We start from the raw sequence: 12,301 nt of genomic DNA on the forward strand, positions 1-12,301 counted from the left end.
TAATATGTTAAACGCACTTCTGGTAGTTGCGCACTTCGAAGCGTTCCCCACTCTTTCCTAATTTGTGTATGGAAAAAAAGTTAATTTCAAAGTTGCATAGTTTTATAATGCCTTTATTTTTGAATAGGACTAATTTTGCGATAAATTGTATCACGTGGAAAGGTTCCGCGGAATCATTCCGCGGAGTTTCCGCAAAGTAATTCCGCGGAGTGGCTCCGCTGAATTTCCGCAAATTTTTTTCTTCATTATTTTTATATGAAAAACATAAAATTATTTTCCAAACGATGTTGAAGAATTTAAACATGACAAAAATAAAACATCAGGTCGACAATTATCTACCTGCTGTCCAGGTAAATCTAGGTCAACTTTTTCCGGGATGTACACTTCAAATATGAAAAATGATAAACCAGGTCACAATTTGTCTATCAGATATCCAGGTGAATGTTTTGAGCAAAGTTCCCCTCAAATAGTAAAAATAATAAACTAGGAGGTTACAATTGGTCTATCCAGATAAATTTCTGCAGGTAATTTCAACTCAAATAGTAAAAATAAAACTTAAACAAGTATTTAGGTTAATTTGAATCAACAACTCTATATAGCCTACAATAAGTTTTATTAATTTTTTAATTTTTGAAAAAATTGTACCATCAAATGAACATTAATATTAATTAAATAATTAAACTGAATAACTTTTTTTACTTTTTCGGTTGCGTTTTATGGGCATGTTTTACTTTTATTTCTTTTAATTTAGAGCGAAGACTATCAATTACTGCCCGATCATTGTTCGGCCTCCATCCATTCTTCCTTGCTACATTGATACAATATTCTGTTAAAAAAAATTTTCCAATATTAATTCTATTGTTTTACACAACTTATTTAATAATAGTAAGTTTTAAGATTAAGAGTAGTCAAGATGGCGAGCAAATATTGTCGAGAAAATTCCCTAACATTACCTCGACCATTTTTTTATTTTAGGTTTAAAATTATCAGAAACCATCCGAGAAAAGGAAATAAAAAATAAGCAAAAGTTGATAGCACTTTTGGAATAAAAGTAATTAAGATCCACGCAGTAAATAAACATTCTCTAACTTTAAACATAATTTTACATCTCTATGTCTCCGAACGACACTATTTCAACTCTAGCTAGCTCCTGAATTTTATAGTAACTCTGGCGCGCTTCTATATTTTGTATTATTTCTGTAGAAAATCATATCTAGTCCTACCGAAAAAAGAGAATGAAGGAATGGGGAAAAAATTATAATTTTTTTTAATAATTAAAATTAATTAAATTATTTTTTTAAAAGAATCGACAAAATAATAAGTGTCATAAAGTGTCATAAAATTTTAAAGAAAAAATTTAATTTGAGAGAAGGCAACGAATCGCAAAGAGTCGAATCGTCGACTGCGCTGTTGCCACAAAATACAAAAGCGCTTCAGAGTTACTACAAAATACAGGACCTTGCTAGAGTAGAGATAGTGTCGTTCGGAGCCATCGTTTTTTTCCCTGATTTTTTTCTGACTATAAAAATTGTCTGACTGTTCTCAATTTTCCTGGTCTCTCGCCTCCCTGCAATAAGATTGAAATTTTAATTACTTAAAATCACGTCAATGACAGAACTTGGAAGTCCTTCCTTGTTCTTTTTTGTTTCCAAATTATATTGAAGAAGTGCTTCTGCAGTAAAAATGTTGGACATTAGCATTCGCGCTAATGCATTATGCGATGTTGCTTTGCGTTTGCAGTCTTTCAAAACGGTTTTATCGATATATACATCGCTCTCTGAGATCAATTCAACAGCCTAAAAATAAAAATTAGTTTACATTAAATTTTATTCGTTATATTTTTAATCTACTTATTATATTTATTTTTATTCATTGCCCAAGTAGCACGTAATATTACACAAATATTACCAAGTAATATTACTGCAATATTAAAATGTTCCCACGGTTGTAATATTAAAATCGATGTTATCATAAGACTACAGGAACATTACAGAAATATTACGCGGTAATGTTACTATAATATTACAGTAATATTTTGGGAACATTGCTGTAATATAATACGATTGTCAAAGAAATTTAATAAAGTGTCAATGTAATCAGGAAAAAAGGAAAACTTTTCTTCTTTAATCATTAGATATGGATTTTGCTGCAATTTTTATTCACTATAGATTACCGCGTAATATTCCAGTAAGAGTGCAGTAACATTACCGTGTAATCTCACTGAATTTTACCGTTATATTACCATCGGGGGGATATTTAAACTTGGAGAAATATTACTTTAATATTACGTGCTACTTGGATGGTTATTATTTTATTATATATTATTTATTTATATTTATATCTATTATTATATTTATTGATTCATACAAATTTATGTGAATTTGTATAGAATCTTTAAAGACATGATAATGGATGTAAATTAAATAGATATAAAGCATTTACCTTATCGCCGGCAGTACTTTTCGTAAATATGAACATATTGTTCTCTTCAACAACACCCTCTGTTTCCATGAGTTTAGGACCAGTGATGTTTTCTTTTTCAAGATGTTGTTCACCTTCACTTTCCTCATAGTCTTCGCTATAATTTTTCAAAATCGAATTGAAAGCAGTAGATGCGAGAGGCTTAGTAACTGCTTTTTCTTTTATGGATTTTGAAATTATTGAGGAATGTGGATTTTCCAAAAGCCAATTGAAAGATGTAGATGCCTGGTGCTCAGTTACTGCATTATTTAAATTTGACAATAATGGTGTGTTATCTTTAATTGCACTCGAAATTGATGAGAAGCGTAAATTTTTACCTTGGCTTCGGTCAACAGAAAAAGCGAGCTAAAAAATATGAAATTTCTACATTTTCTTTTTAGAAAAGTTTAGTTTTATTTATAGTCAGGAAGAGCAACAAAAGGAAAATGTTGATAATACTGTCGCAGAAAGAAAAAAGATTTACAAGTGAAATTTTATGTAAATTGAGTAATTGGTATCGTTGAATTAAATCCTAAAATATTAATTTTATAAAAAATTAATTGTTTAATTTATGAGGAATTTAGTTATTCCGTTTTAAGCGAGATTATACTAATTTCAAATCTGTATAATTTCGACAAAACTTGCCAGATTTTAATTTTTATCTAGTGAATTTTATACGATTTTTGCGTACTTTCCAATACAAAAACTCCTTTTTTATGAAAAAATTTTTAACTACTCTTTCTTCAAAAATAAACTTTATTTTTCAATTTTTACAAAAACTCCCTCTTTTTTTAATTTTTTATCACTTTGATTGAAAAGATGAGATTTTTTCCAACAAATTATGTTAATTTTAAAAATGGGATTACAATCAAGAAAATAAAAAAACCAACTTTTCAAAAACTTTTTGTTTATTTAATTGAAAACCCATTGTTGTCCCATTTTTTAACTTTACATAATTGATTGGAAAAAATGTCAGCTTTCCAATAAAAAAGATAAAAAAAGAAAAAAACAGGTAGTTCTTTGTAAAAATTGAAAAATAAAGTTTATTTTAGAAAAAACAGGGGTTAAATAATATTTAAAAAAAAGAGTTTTGTAATTGAAAAGAACACAATAAATGCTTTAAAATGTACTATATGAAAGTTACAATCGCCTAATTTTTGTAGAAATTATGTTAATTCTTAATTTGATCAAAGGAAAGTTCCTTAATATCTAATTGTTTTGATTGGATCAGTTCACGTATGGAATTGCTCGTGTTTCAATTTTTTTTATTGCAAATCTATTATATTTAAAATATCTTTTAAAATGATATTTTGAATGAATAATAAAATAATATACAAATTATTTTAATAATTAATTTCGTTTGCAAATTATGAAATAACACATTGCTACTACTTAAAAAGTGATTTTAAATTAATAAAATTTTTATAATTTATTAAAGTTCATACTCCTTTTCATAATTTTTGTTTTTTTAATTTTTGGATTATCTTTATTTTAATATTTCTAACTTTTAAACATTGTATTAATATTTTCATAAATTTTAAACCTACTTTTTTTAAATCCTCTAAAATCTTAGTTAACTGTTTGTTAAGTTGCAATGCCTCTTGAATTTTGTCAAAAATTACATTTGAACTTGATTCATCGAAATTTGATTGATCCTGTAAAATTAATTAGGAAAGGCAATAAATTTTAAAATATTCGTTAAAATGCAAATAAATAAATAAACTATTTTATTATATTTAAAATAATAATACCTCACTTTCAGAAAAAGAGTCGCATTGAAGTTTTCGTTTCTTTGCCTGACTTCTTTTTCCAGCTTCCTTTAATTTTTGATTTTGCAGTGTTAGCAATTCTTTCTCGCTGTCTGTAAATAAATTTTTAAGCATATTACAATTTTTAAAATTAATTTTGAATTCTTAAAAATTAATAAAAAAATTTTAATATAAAAATTAATATTAAAAAAATTGTTAACCCTTTCAGGATTTTTAAAATAACTGTTGCTGTATAATGTGTTTTAAAAATGTTTAATTATTTATGTTTGCGTCATTAATCGTTTTATTTATAGTAAAACTAAGGAATAAAAATTACATTTTTCATGTACAATATTCAAATAAAATCGTAAAAAAAAATATGTAGTTACTTTTAAATTAAAATATCCATTTGAATTATAATTTAATGATTTTATTATTATATGGTAAAGACGAAAAGGATTCAGTAAATTTCCAATCCATTGAAATTTCCTAAAATCTTTTATCTAAAGATAGAAATTTTTCGCTATCTCATTTTTGAATTTGAAATTAGAAAATTTTAATTTCAATAAAATAATAATAATTATGATATAATGAAAATAATAATTAAAAGTTAGGTTGCTAAGAGAATAAATAATAAAAAAAATTATGGCATTCATATAAAAGCATAAACATACTTGACATGCCAATTATGGTTCCCGTGTAACGTTTTTGCACTGCAGAAAATTCTGGCCAAAGATACTTGATGGTTATCCCACGTTTCAGTTCCGGAATACTTGAATCGAAAATGACTGACATTTTATTTATAATTGTGAAACAACCATCGCCCTCAATAAGAAGTAATTCTTGATCCATTTTTCAATAAAAAAAGTTTAATTTTTAAATTGAATAAATTTCACGATTTGACTAGCAGCAAATTAGATGAAAATGACATCGCTTTTATATTTTCGTTCCTATTTTGTTTTAAAATGCAAACGTAACAAATAAAAGTTAGCAGCTAATTTCATATGATAATAACGAAAAAAGTGTGAAATTCAATTTCTCAGGTCATTTTATTTTTTGTTTCATTTAATTATTTATTATGAAATGGATACATATGTACAGGAGATACAAATGTATCTCCTGTTTCAACAAATAAACTAAGTATACAGATTTTGTTTAATTTTCATATTTGAACTTACATTATGTGACATTCAAAAATAAGAAAATAAGAAACGCCGAAATTTTTTTTTTTAAACCACATTTTGTTTAAATTTTGTTTAAATCGTAAAATAAACTTTCAATGTTCAAAACTGAAGCATTCGTTTCTTCTGTTAAATTTAACGCTTCAACAATACTATTCTGTAAATTAGCTTCACGTTTAGTTCTTTCGTCTAACTCTTGTAGTAGCAATTTTGCCATATCAATATTATCTTGTCTTGCTCTTGAGCGATATTCTTGTCGTTTTTCTTCATACTGTTCCTTTTCTTCTTTCATTATATCTTCTATCGTGATTCCGTTCTCTTCCATTTCTATTTTCATCTTTTTCATTTCATTCTGTACTATTTTCTGCGATTCTAAAAATTTATTATTTATAAAAATCAGTGCATTATATATAATATATTGCATTATATTATATTTAAACATAGTGAGAAAAATTTTGAGAGAATAAAATATATTATTAGTATTTATTTATTATTATCTCTTTCATTACCTAACATGATTAAATATAATAAACAAACAATAATTTGAAGAAAAATAATATATATTAACCTTAAAAGAAAGTAAAATTTTTAAAGTAAAATGATTTTATCACTCGGTCGATATTAATTAAACGTTAATAATCAAATTTTATATTTTCAATTTTTAAAGTGAAGTTTAGGAAACAGCTAGGACACTTTTAAATTAATATTGAATTGTTAACAATTGAATAAGTTAAAAGTTGTTTTAATAACTGCATTTTTTTACAAATAAGTTATTAAAAAAATGTGTAATTTGTATATTTGAGAGACGACCTTTAAAAAGATATTTTGTCAATTACTTTATTATTGAATTCAATTATAAAATACTAATATAATTAAAGAACTATATTTTAGATTTTTTTCAAAAACCAAAAATTTTTGCAAATATAATGCAGTGCTAGAGACATAATTTTTAAAGCAAATGAATAGTTAAAGAAATTCAAAATTTGAAAGTATACATATATTTTTTATATATATATATGTAGGTTTCAAAATATCTAAACTACTTACCCGATTCCATAATGATTTTTCCAATTTTAATTTTTGAATTTGTTTTGTCTTCAGGATACGGAAACTGAATTTTTGCCCCGATTTTTATTTCTGCTTCATCGGTCACTAGTAAACTGTTTTTTCTCACTATATAAAATTCAGCATCTTTAGTGAAACATTGTAATAAACACCAACGATTGTGTTTAGTCATTATACTTGAATAGTTAATTCAAATTTAATAAACAGATTTAGTTTATACTGGTTTATATCAATGTTTATTTTTGTTTGCTTTTGACAGGTGGTTTTTAGTTTAGGTTAGGTAGAGGTTTTTAACTTAAGGTGTTATCACATGTGTGTAGAACCTCTATAGCATTAAGAATTTAAAAGGAATTGCCTTTTTCATAGTCCATCTTTTCAAAAGAAAATATATCGTTTTCATAATAAATCTAAATTGAAAAAGGCCAAATAGTACTTTTGCAAGTGAAATTATTAAAGGGACTAGATAAAAATGAGGGTACGGTCACAGCTCAGCTATCTAAGATAAGAGTGAGAGAAATAGGAATATTTTTTATTTCTCTCACTCTTATACGTTGCTATGACGACCCTACTTAGATAGCTGAGCTGTGACCGTACCCTGAACAAATTGCTTCTCGGACAAGAAAATCCAGAATTGTGTCATTTCAGTTGGCAGCACTGAACATAACAAACAGACCTAGACACCTGTTTTGTTTCGTGGTATGGTTAGGTCAACCGGTGGGTTAGCTTCGTGATTTACACGTGTTGGAAACGGAAATGTGCAAAACACAAAGTGAATTTTAGTTGTTTAATAAAGTTTTTCGTGTGTCGTTTAAAGTTGTAAAGGACATAACATTTTTATTACGGAGATGATTTGAAGGTAAGAAAAAAACCATTTAATATATTAAATATTACAGGATAAGTCTAAAATAGATAGAGCAACGCATGGGAAAAATTTGACAACAACGCTTTTCTTCGAGCGTTGCCATTTTAGACTTATTCTCTTGCTTGCAATTGTTTATGTAAATTGCCTTTATTAAAAAACAAAAAAATTATTAAATGTATTTAAAATACATAAAATCTGCTTTCAACTTAGGCAAATTCCACCGATGTACTAATGTAACAGACGCAAGAAATTTTTTTTGAAAAATGACAATTTTTGTAGTTTACAAATTTAAGAAAATATGTCGCATTCATAAATATTCGTTTGTTACCTTAGTAACCTAACAAAAACTTCGGAGGTAAAGAGCAGATTAATTTCAATGATTGTCTAAATATAAAAATTACATTTTTTATATTTTATATATTTAGTTAAACTCTTTGCTGGTAATGAGATTGACTTGTCACATGACACAAGGGACTGCAAACAAATAAATGAGAAGAATTCACGCTGTCTCTTTTTGATGTTCTCGTTCGTGTTTGAATTTATGAAATATAACTTCTCTACTGCTGCATTCGTAAGTTCATTCTCTTTTGGAATATTTTTTATGTTTTAAAAATTAGACTTTTTAATTATTAATAATTAATATAGTATACCTCTTCATGCATAAAAATTGTAATTTTTAACATAATTTAAAATCATAAATGTGACAAATTAAATAATTGCTTCCTCATAAAGAAAATATTATATTGGAGAAATTTTGCGAGTGCGATTTTTGGCCATATCTTTTAAAATTCCTTTTTAATAAATATATTTAAAAATAATTAACATGTATTTAAAATTTGAATACATTATTGACATTTAAAAAAATCATACTTTTTTATTTAAAAATTTTCTTATTAACTTTATACTATTATGGGTAAATTGTAAATTTTTTAGAAACCCATCAGTTTATCTATTTGTGAATAATCTAGTGTTTTTTTATATACAATTACAAGCCTTTTATAAATTGAAATTTTTTTATTCATAATTAAACTCTTTATAATACCCTTAAAATATTATAGCTCTCTTATAAAAAATTTTAGAACGCATCTAATGATCTATTTCGTGAATATTTTTATATAAAATATAATCAAGTGATTGCCGTTTGAAAAATTATAAATTTCATAAAACGTCAATTTTTTGTTTTTAAATAAATATTTTAATATCTATGAGAAAGCACAGTAATCATGAAACGATAACAAATAAACATATGTGAAAATACACGTGAAGGTAGTAAAACTTGGCAGCAATTTTTTATTGTTAATTTAAATGCATTAGACTATATACATATGTGTCATAACAAGATGAAAATTCTTTGAAAAAATTAGAAGTGTTGTGTAATTTTTAAATTTCGAAAGCGTAGAAATAATCCTACCTAAAATTTGTATTCTATATCTTACTTTGAAAGTCAAATTTTTAAGAGGTTTGGTGTCATTCTGCTTAAAGAATGACTTATTGTTTAAGTTAAAAAATTTGTTTAACCATTAAAAAATATTTGCAGATAAATATGGTCGTTCTAACCAATATCAAATTAAGCAAATTCTAATTGTTTAATTGGAAACAAAAAAGAAAAAGCAGAAATATGGTAACACTCTATTAATAGTAATTACTATTTTTTCTCAATATTCCCAAGTGCATTTGAATATATTCCTATTACTTTTAGATCTCAAATAACGAAAATGAAAGCACATCGTCCCTATCATCGCAATTTCAAGGTGAAAATGATGTCATGACTGAATCTTCTATAGTTGTACCATCAACTTCTACAAGTAATTCCTCACTGTTAAATTTTAATCAAAATGTAATTGATTATGATGTTCCTGAGCAACAAATTAGCCCCTTTCGTCGTTTTTCTACTTGTCAACCATATTCATCGACACCTGAATCATCTGTATTAACGTTTAATAACGAAGATAATGATATTGATAATATTAGTGACAATAACCATACTGACGATAACGGTAGTATCAATAACGATAATAGCGATATTAATGACGATAATGATAACAGCAATAACGGTAGCGACCATAATGATAATGATATTGATAATAGTAGCGAAAATAACCATACTGGCGATAACAGTAGTAGCGATAACGATAGAAGAAATAACGATAATAGCGATATTAGTGACGATTGGGATAACAACAATAACGATATCGACGATAATGTTAGTAGCGATAATGACAGATTTGCTAATAATGAAAACGATTGGCTCAATAACCCTATTTATGATAACGCAAATATTTGTGGAGGTGATGCTTTAAATCAGATTTTAAAAATATATGTTTCAAACCGATTAACGAAAACAGCTTTAGGGGATATGTTAAGTTTAATAAATAATTTATTACCTGAAGACCACTCACTTCCAAAAACAAAATATAAATTAACAAAATTAATTGATAAAGTTTTACCTCCTGTGCAGGCGAATTTTACAACTAAACACAGGATTTGTGCAGACTGCCTTAACTATGTAGGAGAATGGTCAGATTCTGTAAATGTGCAAGTTTGTTTGCGATGTAATAGTAGAAAGTTGGACAGTTTTTTTCTAGAATTTGATATTGAAACAGAATTACGTATTGCTTTTGAAGTGAGGGATCTTCATTGTTTAATTGATTCCTTTCAAACCGATTGTTTAGGAAGAAATCCAGAATTGGTGACCGATTTGATATCTGCTTCTGAATATCGTCGTTTAAAAACAATTGCCATTCCTGGAGAATATGATCTTTTCATGATTTGGTTTACTGATGGTGTACAAATGTCCAAAAGTGGAATAAGTCAGATGTGGCCTGTATACGCTCAAATTGTAAACATACCGCCACGTTTTCGAAGGAGTTTCCAATTTGTGTGTGGTATTTTTTACCGTAACGAAGGCATAAAAAAACCAGACATGAACTCATATCTCCAACCTTTTTCTTTGTCTCTAAATAATTTATTTGTAAATGGATTTGAATGGTTAAATCAAAAGTTGCAGCGTAAAATCAGAAGTAAAGTACTTGCGCCTATTGCGATTTTGGATGCTCCTGCTCGAGCATCTGTGCAAAACATAAATTATTACAATGGAGAGTATAGTTGTGCAAGTTGCGAGGCAAAAGGAGAAAGTTGTCCAACTGGAGCTGGTTGGAATTGGATTTATCCAATAGTTCCAGAAGAACCTCCTTTAAGATCCTCTGAAAGAATGGAGATTCAAACCGCAATAGTTGAAAAATACGAGAACTTGAAACACTTTAGAGGCGTTAAAGGTAGATCGGTTGTCACAAACATTCCTTACTTCAATAGGTCAAAGGGATTTCCCCATGATTATATGCACTCAGTGCTTCTTGGTGAAATGTTAGCACTTTTGACTTGCTGGTGTAATTCCAATAACCATGCAGAAGATTTCTATTTGACCAAAGAGAATAGAGATGAAATTAGTGAAATTTTAGTTAAAATATCACCGCCGGACGACGTGACACGAAATCCCAGATCGCTGTTAAAGCTGAAAGATTGGAAGGCTTCCGAATTCAGAGCATTCCTTGTGTACTTTCGGACCGATAGTTTTAAAAAATCGTTTTAAGAAATCGGAATATTTTGATCACTTTTTACTGCTTGTTAAAGCAATCCAACTTTTATCAAAAGAGAAAATTCTTCCGGCAGAAATCGATCTCGCGGACAGTTTATTACACAATTTACAATTAAGACTATTAATTATGATTATATTAAAAAGTTGGATTTAAAGTATATGTATGTTATTTATGTTATTATTCATGTAGTATTTATAAGAATATTCCTTTGTATAATTTGTGTAATATTTATATTAAAAATTTTACGCTTCTTAATTAGAGAGTTTTAATTTAGAAATGTTCATGTAATATCTGAGAAATCTGTGAAGTTCTTGAAAGAATTTTGTTTTCTTGAACTTTCTATGTTTATTTTAAAAAATTAAGTTGTTTTTGATTTCCAAAGTTATTCTGAAAAAAAATTGACATAAAAGAATTGGTTTATCATTTTTATTATTTGAGATGAACTACCTTGAAGAAATTGACCTGGATACCCGTCGGTAATTGGTGACCTCTTAATATTTTATTTTTGACTTGTTTAAACTTTTTAATATGGTTTAGAAATTGATTTTTCAAGTTTTTTATTCAAAAATAGTAAAAAGAACAATCTACGGAAATTCCGCAGAATGACTCCGCGGAGTTTCCGTGGAATCATTCTGCGAAGTTTCCGCGGAATCTTTCCACATCAGTTTTGCAAAAAACGGTAAAAATGAATTTTTTGCGATTAAAAATTTCGATTTTTTTAATATAACATAAAAACTACTCATCATATGACAAAATTGTTTAAACAAATTTTGTAGGCAATTTTCAGCTCTACAAAATTGATGTTTACAATTTTTCACGTAAAAGTGATAGTTTTTGTAATATTTGCAATTTAAAAAATTTCTCTTTTTTTCAAGATGGCGGAAAAATTTACCACCCCCCAAATTCGAAAACTTGGTTTTATACTCAGTAAAATACCCCCCATCGATTGCAAAAAGAATTTTTGACTTCCGAATTTTTGTAAGTTGAAATGTTTAATTTGACTGGACTATAGGGGCTCGCTTCGCTCGCTAGTTTGAGCGCGCCCCGAGGCGCGCGAAGGATGATCGTCCCGCTTCGCGGTCCGATATTATTGCGCGATTTGTGCGCATTGTTTGTTTATTACAATTCAAAACCTAGTAGCATTAATTACTTTTTAACTACACTCTGTAATACAAAAATTTTTCTATTAAATTTAAAAATTGTATTAATTATACTACCAGAAAGTAGTTGAATGACCCAAGAATCTATTTGGTAAAAAGATTTTGTAGTTGTTTCAGACTTTGTAGTTGATTTAATTAATTTTGAAGTAAAATGTCAAGAAGAAAGAAATTATTTTTATTAATTTTATTAAAAAGAGTAAAATTAATTACACACAGAGTTAAAATAAGT

General features: G+C 27.3%; 3 protein-coding genes across 5 annotated transcripts; 1 reads left to right on the forward strand and 2 right to left on the reverse strand.

Annotated features, from left to right (window-relative positions):
- Nucleotides 1-653: 653 nt before the first annotated feature.
- On the reverse strand, nt 654-5,189 carry LOC127291248 (uncharacterized). Of its 2 annotated transcripts, XM_051320252.1 has the most exons (7): nt 4,883-5,189; nt 4,212-4,321; nt 4,008-4,115; nt 2,799-2,826; nt 2,443-2,720; nt 1,595-1,796; nt 654-826 (listed from the first exon to the last, which is right to left on the reverse strand). In XM_051320252.1, the coding sequence occupies exons 1-7, from the start codon at nt 5,058-5,060 to the stop codon at nt 696-698; spliced, it is 1,035 nt and encodes a 344-aa protein (XP_051176209.1). In that variant the 5' UTR covers nt 5,061-5,189; the 3' UTR covers nt 654-695. The 2 variants fall into 2 exon arrangements, with proteins under 2 accessions (XP_051176209.1, XP_051176208.1); XM_051320251.1 differs by having other exon boundaries at nt 2,443-2,826.
- Nucleotides 5,190-5,232: 43 nt separating this feature from the next.
- Nucleotides 5,233-6,757, reverse strand: LOC127291251 (uncharacterized). The gene is made up of 2 exons (XM_051320259.1): nt 6,437-6,757; nt 5,233-5,761 (listed from the first exon to the last, which is right to left on the reverse strand). The coding sequence occupies exons 1-2, from the start codon at nt 6,624-6,626 to the stop codon at nt 5,454-5,456; spliced, it is 498 nt and encodes a 165-aa protein (XP_051176216.1). The 5' UTR covers nt 6,627-6,757; the 3' UTR covers nt 5,233-5,453.
- A 346-nt stretch (nt 6,758-7,103) lies between these two features.
- On the forward strand, nt 7,104-11,145 carry LOC127291246 (uncharacterized). 2 transcript variants are annotated; one of them, XM_051320249.1, is made up of 4 exons: nt 7,104-7,310; nt 7,742-7,887; nt 8,854-8,937; nt 9,016-11,145. In XM_051320249.1, the coding sequence occupies exons 3-4, from the start codon at nt 8,935-8,937 to the stop codon at nt 10,903-10,905; spliced, it is 1,893 nt and encodes a 630-aa protein (XP_051176206.1). In that variant the 5' UTR covers nt 7,104-7,310; nt 7,742-7,887; nt 8,854-8,934; the 3' UTR covers nt 10,906-11,145. The 2 variants fall into 2 exon arrangements, with proteins under 2 accessions (XP_051176206.1, XP_051176207.1); XM_051320250.1 differs by lacking the exons at nt 7,104-7,310; nt 7,742-7,887 and adding an exon at nt 8,671-8,775.
- Nucleotides 11,146-12,301: the final 1,156 nt, after the last annotated feature.

Source organism: Leptopilina boulardi, unplaced genomic scaffold (genome assembly GCF_019393585.1).
Source record: "Leptopilina boulardi isolate dan_hultmark-lab unplaced genomic scaffold, ZJU_Lbou_2.1 LbouV2_13, whole genome shotgun sequence".
Lineage (NCBI taxonomy): Eukaryota > Metazoa > Arthropoda > Insecta > Hymenoptera > Figitidae > Leptopilina > Leptopilina boulardi.